The sequence below is a fragment of the Parasteatoda tepidariorum genome, chromosome 2 (genome assembly GCF_982258835.1).
Source record: "Parasteatoda tepidariorum strain Cologne lab strain chromosome 2, Ptep-v5.0, whole genome shotgun sequence".
Lineage (NCBI taxonomy): Eukaryota > Metazoa > Arthropoda > Arachnida > Araneae > Theridiidae > Parasteatoda > Parasteatoda tepidariorum.
Window position 1 is genome coordinate 65591094 of NC_141756.1, and position 23870 is coordinate 65614963.

At 26.8% G+C, this 23870-nt stretch overlaps 1 protein-coding gene across 5 annotated transcripts in view; it reads right to left on the reverse strand.

Annotated features, from left to right (window-relative positions):
- Positions 1 to 23870, reverse strand: part of LOC107438548 (uncharacterized) — a 149642-nt gene that overhangs the window by 121742 nt on the left and 4030 nt on the right. For 2 of the 5 annotated variants that reach the window (XM_087157448.1, XM_043039613.3), the window contains exon 1: positions 11444 to 11741. The exons of 2 other annotated variants lie outside the window; for them this stretch is intronic. In XM_087157448.1, coding sequence (XP_087013574.1) covers positions 11444 to 11473 — 30 coding nt within the window. In that variant the 5' untranslated portion in view covers positions 11474 to 11741. Of the gene's footprint in view, positions 1 to 11443; positions 11778 to 23870 lie in introns of those variants that run through there. One more of the 5 variants, XM_087157450.1, reaches the window with a different exon arrangement.

Here is a 23870-nt window from a genome sequence, read left to right on the forward strand (position 1 = left end):
TAATACATCTCGGACGCATACATTTTAAACTATCGATAACGAAACAATAGCATAAAAACTCTAATGCATTATAAAGTTTCCATAAACTAATCCGTTCAAAGTGTTTAAACTTTATCGTACGTTTACTAAGTTTAGCTAAATGTTAAACTGGGTTTTTTTTATACTATGATGGTTTCCAATTTTCATTTTACATGTTTATTTCAAACAAATTTCAGCCTTTCAATATTTTCTTTCAGAAATGTATTTAAATTTTTTTTTCAAACTTAAAAGTATAAAACAAAAAAAATTTAAAGTAATCCTTAAATATATTCTGTTTGTAGAATTGTTTATTCAAAGAATTATTTTTCTTACTTCAAAATGGCAGGTAAAAAGAAAGAAAAATATTTGTTACATCTTGATTAAATTTTGCTTGTTCTGTAACATTTGAATTCGTTATTTAACACTATATTTCTTACTAAAAGTTCAAAAATTAAGTTTTTGTACACAACAAAAGTAGAAGCAATCACGTTTATCATAATGTTAAAATCTGCTTTTATACCTTACAAATAATTATTACTCAAAAGTAAATTTAACATGAATTTAATGAATGCATATGAAACTTTCTCATAATCAGTAAGTAATTAAAATATATTTACAAAAATATATATTTTACTACGCAATATTTGTGATCAAGATTATAATTTAAATAACAGAAGTTTTAGTGAAAAAAATATCCAAAACAAACTCTAAACTAAAAATCGGTTAAGTAAACGACTATGAGTTATTAAGTCAAATAATAATATCTTTAAACATTGCGATAACGATATTGAAATAGTATTTACAGGATATATTCCAAACATCATGTCTTACAATGATATAGAATAAGATACTATTAATAAGCATTATCGAGAAAGATAAGTATCACATATGATATAATCATTTATGTTGATGAATTTCAATTGCATAACGAAAATATCGACCAATATAAAAAAATGTAACTTATTTAAATCGGTAAAACATCGCAATACATCGTGAAATATCGATATTTTTCTGCGATATATCGGGATATTAAAATGTCAATATTATCCATCATTAAATAAAATCATTGAAAGCTATTGAAGTTACCGATGGTACAAAACTGTATGTAGTGCCAACTGGCGTTTTCCCGTGTTGATACAAATAAACAAATATCCCATACTAATGTGATTTTAAAGTAAAAATTTTTATCTGTTCTTACGATATTTAAAGCAGTCTCATGTCTTAATACGATATCTAAGATTTTCCATTTAAGATCAAGGTACTTAAAAGTCTAGGAAGAATTCTAATGTGTCTAAGGAGATGGATGGAACATGGAACTTTGGTGTTCTTCTACCAACCTTAAAAGGTCGTCTGCGACACAGATCAGTCAAACGCAACAGGTGTCTATAGCCGTGACCTCAATAATTTTCTCCCCATCAAAACGAAGCGATAGAAAGGGTGAAAAAGAAAATACCTATCTGAAGTTAAGAATAAAAAAAATTAACGTTTTCTATTACTTGGTTTAAATGAAAAGAAAACATTGAAATTAAAAATATATGCGCCATTTTCCTAAAATAACACATTTTTTTAGAAATCAATCTAAAAATGGGCTTTTTCTCTTTTAAATATCAAATTTAAACCAAATCCCATGAAACTATCTAACAATGAACTCAATTTTCCATTCGAGGTATTTAAGAAAACAACAGCATACAAATTAATTATAAATGTAGTTTCCATTGTACATTTGATTTTTTTAATATAAATTTTATCAAAATTATTTTTAAAAAATTAACCTTACAAAGTAACCTAACCTTACCTTAAAATACAATTTAATAATTTCAAAGCAACGGAAACAAGATTCAAATTTATTTACAAATGGAGTAAAAATTTAATAAGTTTAATTAACGAGAACAATAAATAAGTTTTGAGGAATTGGCACTTTGTAAGTTTGAGAAGGATTATTTTGTCTTCGTATGCTATGTCTATGAGCTGTAAATGTCCAATTTCTTAGACACAAAATTTAAACATTTCAGAATCTGTCTTAAATGTCCCTATTGTTAAAAAAAAAAGTTAATATGATGTTTTAAAAATTAACAAATTTGCTGTAAGATTCACGAGTACGGAAAAGTGTTACTATGTTAATGTTAAATGTTACTAAGTACTTATGCATTATCACATTATTCTCATACTAATATTATTTTTTTAATATTTTGTATGATATTTAAAAATAGTATATTTGACAAATAATAATTATGATGACAAACTTTTCAAATAATAAAAAATACTTCTGCGTAACATCGAGTTTTCATTTATATTTGCTATTATATTATATTTATCCTATTCTGTTTTTCGCTTATGAATACATTCATATATATAGTGAGTATGTAGTTTATGCCGGTTCTAAAATAGTTTTCAAATTTATTTATAACGAACTGGTTGAAAGATTTTTTAAATTAAAGATATTATAAAAAGTTTTCGAAACATTGAGCGTAAACGCGTTACTTTTTGCGATTATATTCTTCATTTATTGACCCGTTTCCTTCTGTGAATAAATTATTCATGACTCAAATGAATATTTTAGATTTATTGCTTTATGCCGGCTTTAAAATAGGTTTTAAAATTACGATTTATTTTAGATTTTCCTTTAGGTTAGGTAATTTTAATTAATGAAAATTTTTTCGAAGAATTGCTTCTAGCCACGAATTTTTTGGTTAATACATTTTTCATTTATTCACCTGTTCTTCTTTTGTGAATAAATTTTTCGAGCCTCAAATAAGTATTTTAGATTTATAACTTTAAAAACCGACTTACAAATAAGTTTTGAAATTGCGATTTATAATAGATTTTTTTAGACTTGAAGATCTTTCGATCCATTCTTATATGCAATTTTAACATATGCAACACACAAACGAATTTTAACATGAAAATATATCTTTTAAATATATCAAAAATTCAATGCATTCAATGTTCTTGTTAAAATTCATGTTATCAATACCCTAGTTCAATTTGCTCTTTTGTTTACTCATCTTGTTTAAAGTATCAATTTGAAAAGATTTTTTGTTTAAAATATTACCCTTTTACAATCTATTGTTATTTTTAAATCGCTTTGTTAAATATTTTTGTTATTTAAACAGCAAAATAAATGATAATTCTTGATCAAATTAAATATATCTATATTTTACATCAAATGATTTTTCTAGTAAGAATATTTTTCATTTGAACTGATTTTTTTCAATCATTACACTAGTACAATATGTATTTTTTATTAATTTCCCTTGTTAGGAGTTATTTTTATTTAAATAGAAAGATGAATAATTATTTTTGATGAAATCAAACTTTATTTCGCATCAAAGGATTTTTCCAATAAGATTTTTTTTTTAGCTAAAGTAACTATGAATCCAAGAAAATGAATGAACTCATTAAACGCAAATATAACTAGCTTAACTCATTATTTGAAACTATAAAATATTCGAAATATAATTTTTTTTAATACTATCAATACATCAAAACATTCGTTTAGATTCAAAATAAGTGAAGCTTTATACTTTCGAATTTGAAACTCAGGTACTCGTTTAAAAATAATAATAATAATAAAAAGAAAAGATGGTTTTTTAATGAACTTAGTCGGTCAAATTCGAGAGCTTTTTCCAAATTTTGCCGACTGTGAGTGACCCCATTATTTGGATTGAGTGTTTAAAGTATCAAGTTGAAAAGATTTTTTGTTTAAAATATTATCCTTTTATAATCTATTGTTATTTTTAAATCACTTTGTTAAATATTTTTGTTATTTAAGCAGCAAAATAAATTATAATTCTTGATCAAATTAAATATATCTATATTTTACATCAAATGATTTTTCTAGTAAGAATATTTTTCATTTGAACTGATTTTTTTCAATCATTACACTAGTACAATATGTATTTTTTATTAATTTCCCTTGTTAGGAGTTATTTTTATTTAAATAAAAAGATGAATAATTATTTTTGATGAAATCAAACTTTATTTCGCATCAAAGGATTTTTCCAATAAGATTTTTTTTTAGCTAAAGTAACTATGATTCCAAGAAAATGAATGAACTCATTAAACGCAAATATAGCTAGCTTAACTCATTATTTGAAACTATAAAATATTCGAAATATAATTTTTTTTAATACTATCAATGCATCAAAACATTCGTTTAGATTCAAAATAAGTGAAGCTTTATACTTTCGAATTCGAAACTCAGTTACTCGTTTAAAAATAATAATAAAAAAAGATGGTTTATTAATGAACTTAGTCGGTCAAATTCGAGAGCTTTTTCCAAATTTTGCCGGCTGTGAGTGACCCCATTATTTGGATTGAGTGTTTAAAGTATCAAGTTGAAAAGATTTTTTGTTTAAAATATTATCCTTTTATAATCTATTGTTATTTTTAAATCACTTTGTTAAATATTTTTGTTATTTAAGCAGCAAAATAAATGATAATTCTTGATCAAATTAAATATATCTATATTTTACATCAAATGATTTTTCTAGTAAGAATATTTTTCATTTGAACTGATTTTTTTCAATCATTACACTAGTACAATATGTATTTTTTATTAATTTCCCTTGTTAGGAGTTATTTTTATTTAAATAGAAAGATGAATAATTATTTTTGATGAAATCAAACTTTATTTCGCATCAAAGGATTTTTCCAATAAGATTTTTTTTTTAGTTAAAGTAACTATGATTCCAAGAAAAGGAATGAACTCATTAAACGCAAATATAGCTAGCTTAACTCATTATTTGAAACTATAAAATATTCGAAATATAATTTTTTTTAATACTATCAATACATCAAAACATTCGTTTAGATTCAAAATAAGTGAAGCTTTATACTTTCGAATTTGAAACTCAGGTACTCGTTTAAAAATAATAATAATAATAAAAAGAAAAGATGGTTTATTAATGAACTTAGTCGGTCAAATTCGAGAGCTTTTTCCAAATTTTGCCGGCTGTGAGTGACCCCATTATTTGGATTGAGTGTTTAAAGTATCAAGTTGAAAAGATTTTTTGTTTAAAATATTATCCTTTTATAATCTATTGTTATTTTTAAATCACTTTGTTAAATATTTTTGTCATTTAAGCAGCAAAATAAATTATAATTCTTGACCAAATTAAATATATCTATATTTCACAAATGATTTTTCGAGTAAGATTTTTATTTTTATTATTTTTCATTTGAACTGATTTTTTTCAATCATTACACTAGTACAATCTGTATTTTTATTAATTTCCATTGTTCGGAATTATTTTCCAAGAAAAGGAATGAACTCATTAAACACAAATATAGCTAGCTTAAATCATTATTTGAAACGATAAAATATTCGAATTATAATTTTTTTAAAATACTATCAATACATCAAAACATTCGTTTAGATTAAAAATAAGTGAAGCTTTATACTTTCGAATTCGAAACTCAGTTACTCGTTTAAAAATAATAATAAAAAAAGATGGTTTATTAATGAACTTAGTCGGTCAAATTCGAGAGCTTTTTCCAAATTTTGCCGGCTGTGAGTGACCTCATTATTTGGATTCAAAAAATGATCGCTGCAACAACTTTTGCCGGCAATTGTTATGACTGCCGCTACACGCCGCATATCATGCTTGAAAATCCTATTCTACGCTTGTTCTAATTCGAAGTCGGGTTTTTCATTTCTCAAATACAACAACATCTGATTGAAATAAATAAATAACTTGTAGTTTCCATTAAAAAAAAAAAATAACGGATATTACTTTTAGAGAAGGCAATGACTTTTGGAATTTTTTTTCTTAAAAATAAAATAAAATATATGAAAAATAAAATCAATGAAAATTATTCATCCTAGATAACTATTAACTTAAACAGTGTTATTCTGTAACTAATCTTTCAAATCTGAGGCTAAAATAAATATAAAAATATGTTTTTTTTTTAAAGTTTTTTTTACATTGTATTTTTTTATGTCAAAGTAGCGTGGCTTAAAGGAAAATGCTGTTAATTTTTTATTAAAATATAAATAATTAAATTTAACGTTCACAATTTTGGAAGATGTTAAAGTGTTACAATAATATCTCATCATTATACTCCTATTGTATTCTTAATATCATACAATATTATACTTTAGTGTTATTTTAATATCATTTCTCAAATGCAACAACATCTGATTGAAATAAATAAATAACTTGTAGTTTCCAATAAAAAAAAACGGATATTACTTCTAGAGAAGACAATGACTTTTGAAAATTTTTTTTTAAATAAAATAAAATATATGAAAAATAAAATAAATGAAAATTATTCATCCTAGATAACTATTATCTTAAACAGTGTTATTCTGTAACTAATCTTTCGATTCAGAGTCTAAAATAAATTTAAAAAAATATTTTTTTTAAAAAGTTTTTTTAACATTGTATTTTTTTATGTGAAAGTAGCATGGCTTAAAGGAAAATGCTGTTAATTTTTTATTAAAATATAAATAAGGGATTAAATTTAACGTTCGCAATTTTCGAAGATGTTAAAGTGTTACAATAATATCTCATCATTATACTCCTATAGTATTCTTAATATCATACAATACTATACTTTAGTGTTATTTTAATATCATTCCTCAAATACAGCAACATCTGATTGAAATAAATAACTTGTAGTCTCCATTAAAAAAATAATGGATATTACTTAGAGAAGGCAATGACTTCTAGATATTTTTAAAAATAAATTAATAAAAATAGAAGAAAAATAAAATAATAATTATTCATCCTAGATAACTATTAACTTAATCATTTTTATTCTGTAACTAGTCTTTCGATTCTTAAACTACGAATTAAAAACATGGTTATTTTTACATTTTTTTTATTTATTTCAAAGTAACCTGGCTTAAAGGTTATTGATATAAATTTTTTTAAACTAAAATATAGGGATTAAGTTTAACATTTGCAATTTCTGAAGATGTTAAATTTTTCTACAATATCCCAAATCCTTAAAACTCGAAGTGAGACAAATGTTTAGTTATTTTAAGAAAAATTTCATTTTGATGTAATTTTAAATAAAATAATAATCTTCAAAACATTCTCGGAGCTTCCGTTAACAATTTTAAATTGTGTTTTTAAATATAACTACATAATTATCTATTACAGCTGGAATATTTCAAAATGTTCTAAAAATTCGCCAGGAATGACTAAATTTTTAAAATCTTAGCACTAATGAAGTAACAGAAGAGCATAATTCTAACATAAGAACAACTAATAAGAATATGCCTTTAACATTAAACATAAGAATATAAGAAGAACAACATACGAACAACAACATCAATAGAAAAACGAGTCCCCTTCCCCACTTTTTACCACTCAGTTTAATTTATGACTGTTAAAAGTAATCTTATAAAATGCATTTTTTTAATGTTAACATCGAATATATACATAATTATTATTGATTAATTTATAAATTTAGGTATTATTTTGATTGTGCTTTAAAATATAAAACGTTTTACTACACCTTTGTTAAGATTTTGAGACGCATAATATTAAAATATTGTTAAAAAAGTGGGCGATTTTTTTTTGCTGCAATTTTGTTATAAAAGTTCTATTTCTCGAGAATAAGCGTTTAATTATAGTTTTTAACGAATAACAATTAAAAATTGGGAATTTGTTAGACAATGTTAGACAATTAACAATAGTGTTTAAATACAATATTTCACATTTTATACAAAAATTAAATTGGGTTAAGTGTTATGCCATTGCCAACCATTGTATTAATATTACCAATACTATTATTATTATTTACTATTCTATAAAATCTTATATTTATGGTAAACTTTAAACGTCGTAGACTATAATTTTTTAAATGCAAGAGTTAATTTATAAAGTTCTATTTTTTTCTAGATAAAATCAATGTATTTATATTTTTCAGAATCAAAACTTGTAAGAAGTATTAAACACAATAAATGAAAATTTATATATAATACAATAAATACGAAAAGGATAAAAAAAAAGAGAGATTAACGAAGAAAATTTAAAAAAATAAATAAAAATAAGTATTATTTACTAAGCATAAGCTTCAAGTAGATAAAACTCATAAAATAAGTTAACAAGGAAAAAAATATAAAGGTTTCTTAAAGGAAAAGAAAAGAAATTATTTAAAAAAATATTTTTAAAAAATATTTAAAAAATTCAAAGGAAAAATTAAAAAGCCGGAAAAAAATATTTTGGAATTTTGGAACAAATTTGTTTTTTGGCTTTTTAATTTTTTTTAAAAATATTTAACGTTTATATTTTAATTACGCTTATATAATAATTACATTTTAATTTTATAATACCATTTTTGTTATTATGTTCACAATGTTCTCAATATTATTATTTTTCATCACTTATTTTTAATCAAATTTTACCTAAGTTAATAAAAAGTGTTAAAAATTCAATTGTTAAAAAATCAAATTTTATTTAAAATATTCATTATTTAAAATATTCATTAACGACTTATCCTTAATTATAATTAACAAGGGAAAATATATCAAGAATTAGACTTCGCTAAATTAATTTTGTGCTTAATGCAGCAAAATATTTTAATGTGCATTATTTTGAAACTTTGATATAAAATATTGTAAAATGGATCATTTCATTTAATTTGAACTGAAAATTTGTATATGCAGTTGAATATAAATACAGTTGAACCTCCTCAATATGAACACACTTATGTAACATAACATCATGTAACATAACATCGTTTTAGTAACAATTTTTGATCTAACTGAATTAAAATTCTTAGATGTAAAATATCGATGATTACTTCATTAATTTGCAACAAGTGTACAATATAAGATACGTTATTATAAATATATATTCTTATAAAAGCCAGGTGCGTTACTGAATTAAAACGAATGACCTAGAACAAATAGTCCATGGTAACTATAAATATTTAGATTACATTCACATCCAGGATACTATAAACATATGCTATTAGGTTTACAAACTGTTTGGTAAGACGCATAAATTCAATTTAGTACTAAATAAAACTAATACTTATTTTTACTTCCTGAATTTTAAAACTTAGACGAATTTTTCGTACTGAAAGCTAAAACATTATTAACAAATACATTTACATTTAATATCTTCAGGAGGTTGAAAATCAATATATTTAATAGTTGGTGTCGTATCTAGAAAATCTACAGAAAATTTATTATTTTTTCATGTTATGGGTTTTTATGCAGCTGTTCAAATGTGCCTCCTAAGACAAGTGTGTATTTAACGAATGTTTATAACTATGACTCAAAATCAGAACAACGTCAAAATATATATCAGAACAACGTCGAATATGTAACTCGAACAAAAAATATTTCACGAGGTTCGCTTTTCTTCTTAATATTTCGCTGTTTGAATTTTTTATGTTCTGCTGAAGATATTTTATTTTGTTTAATTAAGGCTAATCATTTTTTTAAAGTTTCCATAACAACTACGCAAAAACATTTGCCTTCACTTAACAAAAATTAATTATTAAACATTAAGCTTAATAAAACATTAAACTTATAAGTACATTTTATTAAAAAAAATTAACTAGCGCAAAATTTTTTTCTAATTTAATTCAAATATTTAATTAAATAAAAATGTATTTTTAAAAAAGAACATTTTTTACAATAACAGAAATTTTTTCTTAACTTTTAAACTATTTATAAGTTTTTGAAACAAGAAAAGTTTGTTAAAAAACTGTAAAGACATTTAGAACAACTTGTGAAGTGCACAAAGGTATTTATGATTATGAAATTCTAAAATTACACAATATTTCAGCTTTCAAAAAATAACTTATCATTAAACTAAAATTGTTAAATCATAACTCATAAATAAAAATTAAATAAACGTCTTTAAATGAGAAAGAAATGTGTTAAATAGGTTACATTTCTACAATCCAATATACACAATTCATTTCTTTTTCATCATTAGTTAAAGTGTTTTAAGTGAGTTGGCCATTTATTTCTTACTAAAATGTCGTATAATTATATTGCATTATTTTTAATTAGTTTTCGTTAGAACGGAATGTAATTTACTTGCAGGTTAACTATAGTTTTATCCGGTCGAAAGTTGTCATTTTGTAAGTAATATAATGAATTTAGAGGTATGATTCGAGAAAAAAAATTGTCAGTATTTTTAGCAACAATAAGTTATGCTTTTAAAACAAAAGTCCAGAAAATGAGTAAGGCGCTACCCAGATGAACCACGATCCTTTAAATGTCTTTATTAAAAGACTTTTTTAAACTGAATGTTTATAAATGGTTAAAGAAAGCGGAGAAGGATTAGAAAATCGAAGGAAAGGACGCGTTAATATTTAGTTTTGGAACTCTGTACGTTTCGCAATTTTTAGCAATAAGAATTAGCTTCGCGGTTTTCCCCCCAAAAAACTTAAATGATTTGAAATCTTTTTATCAATCTAACTTTTTTTATGCTGTGTCTAATTTTTAATGCTTAGGTTCATTTGTATATTTATATGAAATAGGATAAGTTTTGGTTAACTAGTTTCCTTTTAATCGAATGAGTATTTGAGTATAGTTTAGTATTTTAAATATTCGGAAAAATTTTAAAAATAGATCATAGTTCATTTTTTGGTTCTGTCTTAATTGTTGCAATGAAAATTGATATTCTTGATATATCGTTGAGCTTGTTTTCAATCAAATTTTATGCGGGGAATAATTGGAATATTGGTCAATAACTTAAAAATTAATCCAAGTGTCTTGAAATTCTATTTTAATTATTTTAAGAAAAGAAATGAAATTATTTCTACATCGTTGAATTCACTTTCAATTGTGTTCCATACATTCTGTACAAAGAATATTCAGAATAACTATAACTAGATATGTCGATAACTAGAAAACTTCTCTTAGTTCACTTTTTCAGTTCTGTCACGAAACCAGAATTGATATCATTGATGTATCGTTGAGTTTGTTTTCAATCAAATTTGATGTTTTTAGTGTAGAGAATATTTAGAACAATCGTCAATAACTTGAAAATTAACCAAGTAAAGTTTTTCAGTTCTGTTTTAATTATTGTTAAAAAATTCCTTAACAGATCATTTAATTCACTTTTATTCTATACATCCAATAAAAAGAATATCCAGAATGTACTTTAGTAACTTGAAAATTCACTTTTTTCAGTTATGTCTTAAATCTAATCATAATTGATATCATTGATATATCGTAGAGTGTGCTTTTGATTAAATCATACGCAAATATGTAACTTTATTTTTTCTATCAAAATTTTCCAATTCTGTCTTAATGCAATAAAATTTTTATAATTAATATAACACGCTCAGACGATCTTTTAAATTAAATTTAATTAAATTTAAAACGATTTTTTTTCCATACGTTTTCTGACTCACACAACAACAGCTATTGAATTACAAATCATTATGATTAATTCACTTTGATGTATCAACATATTGGATAAATGATAATGAATATGGTACTTACCAGATGTTCAGTACTATTCACATCTGCCATAATACTCGCAGCGCCTTTGATTTATCTATTCCCAACGCATGTTTTTTGTTGTAAATATTCTTCTCCACACCGCTGCTCTATTCCGCAGGTGCATTGATTACATAGTAGGAATGTCTGGATTCGAACAAATCGTATTCCATAAGTTTAATTCGCCTGCTCGATCGAACTTTCTGACACAAAATACGTTGATATCTCCTTCTCAACCGCTTTACTCTTTTCTACCAAACTGACATTCATATGTTCGAGGTAGACAGGTTACCTGATCGGAAAAAACACGGAGGGAAAGTTTTATTTTTTGGTCGCCAAATGCATCCAACAGGTGCGCCAAGTTGTTCATTGGAATTTTTACTTTCTGTGAGTTCAGTTCACCGGTTTTAATGGTTGCCAAAATTCTATGAGACTTTGGGGGAGTACCAAGAGCAAGATGCTCATCCTCCTACGATAATCAGATTGTTCTTTGAACTGTTCTGTGGATGCTATTCACACTTGGTGTGTGTTTTAGGAGCTTTGTGGTATAGAAAATATATATTTTGATTGTTAGTTTTCACAATTTGAAAATTTTATTTTGCAGAATAAGGGAAATTTGGAGTTCATAATTTGTTTTGTATTAAAATATAGCTTCATTTTGGAATTTTATGTTCTAATTGTTGATACACTTGGTCGATGTTTATAAACTGAATGCGAGAAGAAAAAACACTAATTAGTTTTGCTGATATGCCACCAGATTGTACTCCGATGTCGGTTCGATGTTTAAAATTGAAGGCTCAGATAGTTATCTATACATAATAATAAACGCGGCTGTGTGTGTGTCTGTTTGTCTGCCTGTCTGTAATCACAATATATCGCCCCAGAAGCCTCGCCCAGGCACGAAACTCGGCACATAATTGTGTTTTGAAATAATAAAGAAGTATTTTTTTTCTTTTTCAAAAATTTGGATTAGTTTTTTAGTTATCAGTCATTTTGTAAGAAAATCTATGCTTTTTCGTCTTCAAAGAGGCATACTAAAAAAACTAATAAATGTATGCTAATGCGAACCTTACAATTGAAATATTAATTTTCGACTACTTAAACCAATAATATACGAAGGAATTAATAATTTAATTGTAAGGTTCGCATTAGTTTACATTTATCAAAGTGGAGAAAAGTTAACTTTTGTATTAAAAATGTGGCATTCGATACGTAAGTAGAACGCTTCGCTTTGATATATTTGTCGCTGTTCATAATTGTTATAATAAGTTTTTCTTCTTCTTTCCACGCTCTATTTTTTTTTTTTTTCCTTAAGCGAAGACGATAATTTTTGTAGCGATATAGAAATAAAAATTAATACCATAAAAAATTATATAGAAATAGAAAGTGATACCATAAGAAATTAATTCGTTTTCGTGTTCTTTTCATGTATTTAGTTTTTTTTTTCTTAAGCGTTGTAGCTATATAATATATAAAATAGGAATTTAATTGTTTTTGAAGGAACGATCACACTTACCTTGGATCTCTTTGGTTTTTCTATTCTTTATTTTAACAGTTTTTATTAAATGTAATTAGTTATTTTCAGAAAGTTTCAGTTTGCAGGTAAGCACTTAGATTTTAATATTGAAGTTTCATGATTTGCTTTCATAGTAATTGTTGTTCTAAAGTATTCGTTGACTTCTTAAAAACCCGATTAATTGGCCAATGATGATTTCGAAAGCAACTTTTGTATGCTTTTACAATTTCTGAGGACTTTAAAAAAAAAAAAAAAAACAAGTCTCCACCTGATAGTTATATAGGTTAGGTTACCGTAGGCCTTAGGTACCATAGCAAAGTTACATCCTCAAGAGCTATAACACATCTGCAGCAGAACTGGATATGAAGACAAAATTGCAGAACAGGAACACTTTAATTGTCAACTAATTTTCAGATTTCCTGCTATGTTTTAAAAACCTTTATTTGTGAAAACCTTTAGCGTGGCGGACAGCTGGCCGCCTTAGGCGGCTAGTCCTTAAATATTTTCAAACATTTACTTTAATTTGAAATTAAAAAAGAGAAAGGAACTAAAAATTAGATATTTTCTCCCTGAGTTAATTTAACATTTGGATTTTGTTTTAAAAATTACATTTTTTAATTTGATTTCATAGCCTTGATATTATTATTCTAATCTTTCTTGAAAATAATTTTGCAATAAAAATATCGATATTCATATCATTACAAAGCAATAAAGAAATCCGTTTTTTTCCTCGAGGTTTTAGATATTAATTAAGGGGCACATTTTTCTTTTATTCCAATTTTTCTAGCATTCTATTATAATCTATTTAAAAATATATACAATATTAGTAAAATTTTGAAATTTGGACACGGCTTGAATATATTGCACAAGTTAACAATGATATCAGTTAAACTTTAAAACATTATTATCATCGAAATGAATCCAAACATAGTTAAGTTCTTCAAAAAATTAAACGTAAAGTAGTAAATATTTTTCACATTTAAAAATCTCCTTATTTTATTTCTACTAATTTTCAGATTGCAATCACAAATTAATAAAACGAAAATCACACATGAATAAATCAATGTGAACTGGAAACTGATATATTTAAATCATAGGATACGATCAAACAACAGATAGTGGTAAATGCTTTTCATATTTAAAAATTATCCTTTCATTTTTTTCGTAACTTTTCAGATCGATATTACACATTATGCATATATATGTGTTACCATATTCTTAATTTCAGAAGAAATTTTCATATCACAATCACACATTATGCACCGAGAAAATAAATATGGTTAAAACCTCCGGAACATGGTAAAATTTATCGTGTTTCTGGCTCTATGGGAACACCAAAAACTCGGTAATTTTTACCGTGGCGCTTAGATAAGAAATTTAGTAAAATTAACAATAAAATATGGTTTTATAATATATATAATAAAATTTGGTAAATGGGGTAAAATTTAGTAATTTTATCATGATGCTTTAGAGTATGAAATAAAAACCATTTGTTCTCTCAAATTTACATTTCAATTTTGTATTTTTTACAAAATGTGTGGTAATAAGATGTTCAATTTTGAAAAACAGAATTTCCTGTATCCAGTTACCGTATGAACGGAAAGATTACCAGATGAATGGTTTAAATACGGTTGATTCTATTAACCAGAAATATAGTTTGGCGTATACCATAAGTGTCATTACTATACAGTATGGTCATTTTACCAGAATTTTTTTTCTCCGTGTGCAATGATGAATATCACTCAGTGAGAAAACATAAGCCTGATATATTTAGTATTAAACATTAACCCCTTCTCTGCCGTTTTTTCTTCTTTTTTCCCTCCAAATTTCCGACTTGAGAAAGAGAAAAGAAGGAAAAAAATTATTGCTGAAAATCAATATGTGTTCTATTTACGAAAAAAAATTTTTCAACTTATTTTTTTTAATATCAGCAAGCAGTTTTTTGCTTGACTTATTGATGGTGAAATATGAGATGTCTCGTCTACTGATTTCCTGTTTTCCCTGCGATGCACCCAAGCTTTGCTTTAAAAAAGTACGCTGTGATAACATATATATTAACTCTGCTGCTTTAAGGTGCTTAAGATAAATATCTGCATAAAATGTTTATTAAAATTAGGTAAAAATATATTCTGCAGAATAATTTTTCAACCTTACCGTTAAAACCGTTTTATAATATGTCTTGGACATCAGAGCGTGAAAATCACATTTATAACAAAACTGCCATAACTATTTTGATCTGTAGCGGTAACACTAATGAAAGCGAAATTGCAGAAAATTCAAAATGATTTTGATTTCAATTCAAGGCGGGAAATCTTACAGTGAAAATTGTGAAAAAAAAGTGGGACCAGTTGCGCCATCTTTTAACGATGTTCAGAAATAGAAAAATAATCGATGGATTTAAAAAGATGTGTAAGTAGTGACGGATTCAATTTATATGATGCAATTTTTCTCTTCGTCACATGGCATGTGACTCCGACCATATGGGCAAAAAGAAACCGAACTCATAGGATGCGACACCGAGTTTTGGTCATTTTAAAATCTCCTTATCATTTCCACGTAATTTTGAATTACAATAACGAATCGCGATTTAATCCTCAGTCACATTATTTTTTTCAATTATTTGCTAAAAATGAAAGTGAACAGTATTTATAAAAGAATTTCTAAAAATCAACGTTTTAATTTTTTGCTGTTTCAATAAAAGTTTGATCAGAAGCTTTTCTTTTTTTCTATGTATTTAACTTGACTTTTCTTTTCAATGATGTGAAGGAAATACTATTGTTAATCTAGTGCTTTATCATGTTAGGTAATGAAAACTCCTGTGGAGAAAAATTAGTAAACAAATGACACATGTTCTTTAAATTTTTCTTTTATTGGATTATTCGGAGAGTAGTTTTGTTTTTTTCTCTACAGAGGACCTAATTATATATTTTTACAACTAACTTATATATTTTGACAACTGATATAGCAAGGCTTGCTTGTGAAAAAGTTCGATTGATTCTAGACCGTTTTAGGGTGGATGTCCTTTCGAATAATGTTAAGTGAGACGCGGAATTTTTGACATATTCTTATTATCGAATTATTCTTATTATACTTATCCTACTTACTTATTATCGAAATGGTAAAATTGCTGTTAACCCCTTAACAATTGATTAATTTTCTAGAAAATGGTCATAAAAGCTCCTATTTTTTTGGCTTTTGTATTTGTATTACATATTTGATTAGTGCTGCAACTAGTTTAAACTATCTACAATTACTTTAAAAATATCCTGGTACTGCTATATTGCGTGTAAAATGAGAAATAAAATGTTTTCCGGGCAAAAGAAATGAATTAGTTTTATTCTTATTGGCGTATTACTATTGAACACTCCAGCCCGTCAATATCACGGGAGCGAGAAATAGCGAGCGAAATCTCCCCCCGTCATTTTCACGGGAGCGAGAAGGAAGGGGTTAAAGTACGACAATTAATAGATACGACAATTAATAGATTGCACGGAGATGCACCTCGCCAGTTTAAGCTGATGAAGAAACAATTAAGGCATTAATTGATGCTAACAGACAAATAACAAATCGTGATATCTCTGAGACATTAGACTTATCGAATTCGACCTTCTTAGTCATTTGAAGAGCCTAAAGTTTAATATCTCAAGCTTCGACGTATAGGTTCTTCATGTTCTTACGGAAAGAAATTTGTGCCGTCGCGTTGGCGTCTGTGGTTTGTTTTTCAAACGTCAAGAAAATTTTTTAATTTTCAAGAGCATCATCACCGTTTCGGTTTCTGCAATATTTTTTGGACGGTAAAGTCTTTACTTCAAATAATGAGGTCAAACATCAGCTGGATCAGTTTTTTGCCAGCAAAGAACAAAAATTTTATGCCCGTGGAATCATGCTACTGTCAGAAAGTTGGCACAATATATTAGACCTGAATGGTCAGTATATGATATATGACAAAATATTTATTCATTATGAGAAAATCGATTTTCATTTTCATAAAAAAAAAAAAAAAAATTACTTTCCTAATAACACAATACTATTATGTTCAAAGCGAAGACTTAGATTTTTAGAAAAATATTATTTTAATTAGGGTTTATCTACGAAATCTGCAAATAGTGCATTTTGCAATATATATTCTTTTTTTTTCTGTAAATCTTTTATTTTATTATTCTAATCGAGACACTTTCTCACACTTTTGAATTCACATCCTGTCCTTAAATCTATTTTTGGCTCAACTATGCATTAATTAAAAGCAAGATATTTTTCCCTTTGCTCTTTGTGGGAATCGCCCGACCTATTTGATTCCAATTACAATTACTGAGATTTCCCTCATTCCCTAAATTGAAACATTTTACGGATTTACTTTGCAAGATTTTCCCTAACATATAATCGAGAAGCGCAACTTTTCGTGTGCACTTTCATGACTGCTCTCTGTCTAATAACTAATAAATAAAATTGGTACCCTCCTTCCCTGCCTAAGACCCGTTTTAATCCTTCCACTCGGCAACGACGTTATATATATTTTCAAAAAGAAGAAAATATCTGCTTTGTTGATTAGTACGATAAAAGAAATTATTCTAACTTCAATATAAATAAACTGTGTATGTACTTAGAATTCGAATGTTTCTAAAAACATCTAATTAAATACCGTTTTTAATCAAATGGAATTAAAAGAATATGTAGTAATGTTTATTTATTTGAAAAACAATTAGATAAAATCTTTCAAAGTTTGATAAAAAAAAGAAACAATGGATACCCAACTAATGTAATTAAGTTCATCGTAATAATCAAATATAAAATCATTGGGTTAATTGTATGTTATTATTAATAAATTCACTTCTTTGTCAATTTAGATTTTACCGTGTGCAAATCCGTGGCTTAAAATCTGTGTAAAACGGGCAAATCGTGTTTCTCTTTTCTTTTTAAATAAATGATAATTTTCTAAAACCATTAAAATTGTATTATTAAATGTTAACTTTATTAATTGTAAACTTTACATTTTCCCATTATAGTATTATAACCTTACTCACTTTTCGGGCCAATCCATGGTAACTAACAAATCAAACGCGCTTTAGTACAGCAATACGAACGTGCCATAAAAGATCCCTCTATTTAAACTCTATTTGCGCTTTTGTTTTCATATTTTGTAATCTGGCAATCTTATTACGAAGAAAATATTTTAAATCATTCTTGAAAGATTTCGGTACATGTAAATTAGTTTGAATTCGCTACTCGCTTTATGGGTTTCATTTCGTGTTTTTTTCTGCATTTTAGGCATATTTTTATTACATATATATTTTTTCCTTAATGTGTTCTATTTTCGCTTCAATATTTTGAATGCGAATCACACTATTGTATTGATATATTTTTCTTCGCTATATTGATACAGTATTAGAAAGCACTCTTTTTTGCTGATATAGTCGTGTGAGCTGATGATGAGATTATATAGTTTCATTATTTTGTTTTTCGGCTTTATAAATAGATATAGGTTTTGCTTGTATACGACTTAAATGAATGAAAGAAGAAATGAAATGGTTAATTCGTTTTTTAATTGTGATAATAACAGCCTGAATGAATATTTTCAATGCTTTATTTTATTTTATAATATTTTACTTTTATAGTATTATTTTATAGTATTTTACTCTTCAGTTAAAAGCTCTTATTGAGTTTTATGCGTTAACAATTTATGTAACAGAATGATATATTATTATTCTGTCTGCACTGTAAAAATTTCTGTATCTACACTGTAAAAAATTCGAGATCAATTTACGGTATAAAGTACTGTTACTTTGGGTGCTTCATCTGAATAATCCATTTTACAGTAAAATATTATATCGTAATTTTTAGTCATATTTTTCAATTAGAGTGATTCAATGATTTTGCTGTAATTATCACTGTAAAAGTTACTGTAAATCAAACTTTTTGTTGCGTTACATGTTTCTGTAAGAATAGATTTTACATTAAAAAGTATCGTGACTTAGCTTTTTGGTTTTTAGATGCCGTCAGAAACACGATACAGTTTACCATAATCTGGCAGTTTTGACCATGCTTTTTATCTCAATGTAATATGAAAAATAAGAAGTTAAAATATTTCCCAACAAATAATATTTTTAATAATTATTATTTTGGAAAATTTTATAATGATTCTATCTCGGAAGTTGTATTTTAAGATATGAATAATAAACAATTAAATCCCTATAAAAGTTTCTTAGAAACATTACATGACTAAGCCGATTACATACCATGATCCATAAATTAAAACCAATACAGTTTTATTGCAAATTTATGCGCATTTAACTAGTTGCCCCAAATTTTCATTTTTATGGAATTTCAGAAGGAAAAAAAAAAACACCTGCTCAAAAAACAATCATGACGCACGGCGTTCTTGAAAAATCTAGACTATGAGATAGCATGCATCTTTTCACATAACAAAATTGACCTTCCATAAATTAGAAATTATGTCTTTTCTAAAAATTGTGGGTCTAGGATGGAACACAAAGATGCACTTTTTTTTATAATGTACTGTAAAAAGAATGGAGAGTAAATATTGCAGTAATCTGATCCTGCATTAACCTTGAATATTCACCGTGTGCATACAGGATAAGAACTCACGCAAAGTGCGTTTCTCGCTTTCACGCAAATAATATATGGAATAGCGGAAATGGTGATTAAATAAACGTTGCGAAGAATAAAATCCCATTTCAGAGCAATATGTCACATCCTTCTTTTGAGAGAACCTATCTGAACATATTTAGTTTGACCTATAGGAAATATGTAATTTACAACATCGATACCGTAATCTGTTCTTTTTTTCTTCCCTTAATTATTTTCTGGAAAAGAACTTTTCCAACAAGCTGTCGATCTATTTCATTACTGTCAACTGTGTATGTATTACGTCCATGCAGGCATTTTAATAACTTCGAGTTGTGTATATTTTTTATAAGCTTACTTTTGCTGAAAAGTGTGTGAAACATTAGTGTCGCTAAAACAGAGGAATGTATAAAGAGATATATGTAATGTTAAAAGAATTATATCTTAAATATAAACCATAATTGCAGGTTAATTATACTAAGGAATAATTACACTGAGGAATAAAGTATGGTCAAAACTACCAGAATATGGTAACATTTACCGCATTTCTGGTTCTATGGAAACACCAAAACGCTCGGTAACTTTTACCGAAGAGCTTTGGTAATGATTTTGGTAAAATTAACAGTAAAATATGGTTTTATAGCCTGTGATAAAGTTTGATAAAATATGATAATTTTGTCATGGTGCCTTGTCTTAGAGCAGTGTTTCTCAAAGTGTGGTACGCGTACCCCCTGGGGTACGGGAACAGTTTTGCGGGGGTACGCGTTCTTATGCGAAATATCTTGCAACAAACGAAAATTTCAAAACTTTTTTATTTAAAAACAAAGCTAGCCATGAAAATTTACGATTACGTATTTTTCTATTGGCTATTTTTTGCAGAGTTAACAGTTTATAATTAGTGGTGTCAACGTTGTGATTTTTAACTTTTGTGAAATTTTTTTATAGTGAAAGATGTATTCACTTTTTTATAAGTGGTACACAGCGCTACGAAAAATTTAGAAAGGGTACACAAAGGTCATAAGTTTGGGAAACACTGTCTTAGAGCATGGCATAAAAACTATTTGTTCGATTATATTTACTTTTCAGTTTCGTATTTTTTTACTAAATGTGTTGTAATAAGGACTTAATACCAGAATTTCCGGTAGTCCATTACCATGTAAACAGAAAATTAAATACCTTTTTTTTTTTTTTTAACCAGAATAATGGTTTTCTTTTACCATAAAAGGCATCAACATACAGTACGGTACATTTATTAGGGTTTTTTTTCTCCGTGTACGGTGCTCCAAAAACAAAATGAACCACCCTGATTAACTTTTGATCTAATGATCGGATCAATACAGATTTGCCAATACGCTAAAATTTAGAGAGAAATTTTGTGTGATAGATTTATGTATAATAGAAGTATTCCAGTGGTTCTAATTTGTCACCATGTTCTCACTATTTCCTTTCCCCGCAACTTCTTTAGTTTAGAAAGTCTATAATCTCAAGTTTTATTCTAAGTCACTAAACAGCTTTATATCTAAAACGACAGTGATGAATAATGTTTGCATAAGTTATGATTTAAAAACTTAATCCTTATAATTTATTAAAGAATTTAACATAATCAAGCAGTTATTTAAAATATTAATATCTTTAAAGAACTTATTAATTCATTTTCTAAACTTTAATATGAGGATTTCGTACTTCAGGATTCTCTTTAAATTTATAACGTATACCTTTGATCCTAAAATAAGAAATTTTGGAAATCGTTAACTTTTTTTTTATGCTCCTATTATTTGAGTTTAATTAGGTTAGAGAAAGAAATTTAACCCCTTTTTATTATTCATTTGCACATTTTAAGTATAATTATTAAGGTTAATTATGTACTTTTTGGCAGTTCACAAATTATTGGAAAAGGTTCATTCATCTGAAATTTAAAATATAAATATATAAATTGTGAAATTACACAGATGTACTACTTTTTTGTAGATGCCGCAGATTTCCATAATGCAAGATTTAGTTAATAATTCTAAATTTACTAACGCTTAATTTGTTGAAGGAAACCATCCATAAATTACACAAAAAAAGGGATTAAAGTATCTTGCCTATTCTAAACGATTTGTTGTTTTAAATTTTAAAATTAAGTTTAATGTTGCATTTTTTTAAATTTAATGTTGTAAATTTTAGGACTTTTTTAAAATAATATTATAAACAATTAAAATTTCGTTAGTTTTATTGCCTGTTGGAAAACTTTATAAGGATAAATTGAAAGTCATATGCATATTTACTATTTTTAGAATATAAAATCAACTGTTTTATGTTGGCAATTTTAAAATTTTGAACTAATCATTTATAAAAATTATGAGTTAAAATTACCTGAATATAGTAAAATTTACCTTATTTCTGGCTTTATGGGAAAACCAAAAAGATCGATAATTTTTACTGAAGCGCTTTGGAAATGGTTTTGGAAAAATTGACAATAAATATGGTATTAGATTAGTAAGAAATTTCGTGATACCTTAGAGCAGGTGTTCCCCAACCCCGGTCCATGGATCAAATAGTACCGAGCCGTCCATTTCATTGAAACTAAATTTATATTCTTAGGTTTATACCCCATATTAAAAATCTGTGTTCCACTAAAATTTTATTTATTTAAAAGAAGGGGGCCCCTGAAGGTAGTGACATAAATTTTTTAATGTTTGTAATGTATCATTGTCTCCGTCTCCGATTACCCCAGATGGAACGGTCCCATTGCAAAGAAACAAGCTCAGGGTTCTCATTGATTTAACGTTCTAGTATGTTAAAATGTTAAATCCCTTTATATTTATTTTTTGGGGTAACTGCATTTTATTTTGAAGACATGTTTAAATACAATTAAATTGAAATAAATAAATCCAAATCATCTAAAATATAAACAATCAACGCCCCCCCCCCTCCCAGTGGGCCGCGGTAAAATTATCAAACGTTGACAGGTCCGCGGTGATAAAAAGGTTGAGGAACACTGCCTTAGAGCATGGCATAAAAACCATTTATCCGATTAAAATTATTATTTAAATGATTTAAGTCCAATTAATAATTTACTAATTATAAAACTTTAAAAAAAAGGACTAAGAAGTGATTTATAAAGTATGTATAGATGCATGCGAAATTGTAGAACAGCTCTGATTAAAAAAAATCTGGTTAAAAAAGTTAATAAACAGAAATTTTTCGAATTTAAACAGTATGTTAAACATCTGATAATCTCTTAGTAAGAAATGAATCCAATTGAGAGTTCAAAAAGTAATGACATTTTGACATAACTAACCATGAATGAAATATTTAAATATGTTTATAAAAACATATTTCTCAGTTTAATGGATTTTTTCTTTAATAAAAGAGTTATATTAAAGATTATTTTTAAAGTTAAATTTATTTTATTTTATAACCGTTGTTGAACAGCCGACTCAAAATTTTGGGTTTACGACTGCTAATTTTCAATTCTGTAGCTTTGTAATTTTGAACCCAATCCAGAAGACAAGGGAACTCCTGGATCAAGTATTAGGGAAATTTGCCTTCTTGGATAACTTTTTGATGGAACTAACCTGAATTTGTGTTAGGTGAAGAGGAAAACCTCTCACAGATAGCCTGACGGCAAGGGGACTCTGACCCATTATCCGTCTACCATTGAGGATATTTTACGTCAGCACTCTTGTCGGTGCGAGCCGGGTGCGGAATTTGTATCGGTCAGTCATTGCTATGATTCGAACCTGATTCACCTCATTGGGAGGCAAACACTCTATCGTCTAAGCCAGCATGTCTCTTAACCCCTTCATTCTCCCTCCGGGAAAATGACGGGGTGAGATTTCGCCCACCCGTGATATTGACGGGTTGGAGTGTTCAGTAGTAACGCGCAAATAAGAATAAAACTAATTCATATCTTTTGCCTCATTTCTCATTTTACAAACCTGATGGCAGTACCAGTACATTTTTAAGGTAATTGTAGATAGTTAGTTTATTTTAAACTAGTTGCAGCACTAATCAAATACGTAATACAAATACAAAAGCCAAAAAAATAGGCACTTTTATTACCGTTTTCTTGAAAATTAACCGACCGTTAAGGGGTTAAAGTTAAATTTGTAATTAATGTTGTTTGATTTGTGACTGTTGGAAAATCATAATTCAGAAGTTGCTCATCTCCCCCCCCCCTGACTGATGAGTCATGCTTAATTACAAGTAAGCACAATTAATAATTGCAGTTCTAAGCTTGATTATATACAATCATAATTTACAATAAAAACTGCAATCTTTTGAAAAAGAGCACCCATTAAAATTAATTCGATTTTAAAATCAAATGTAAGAAATAAGTAGCAATAA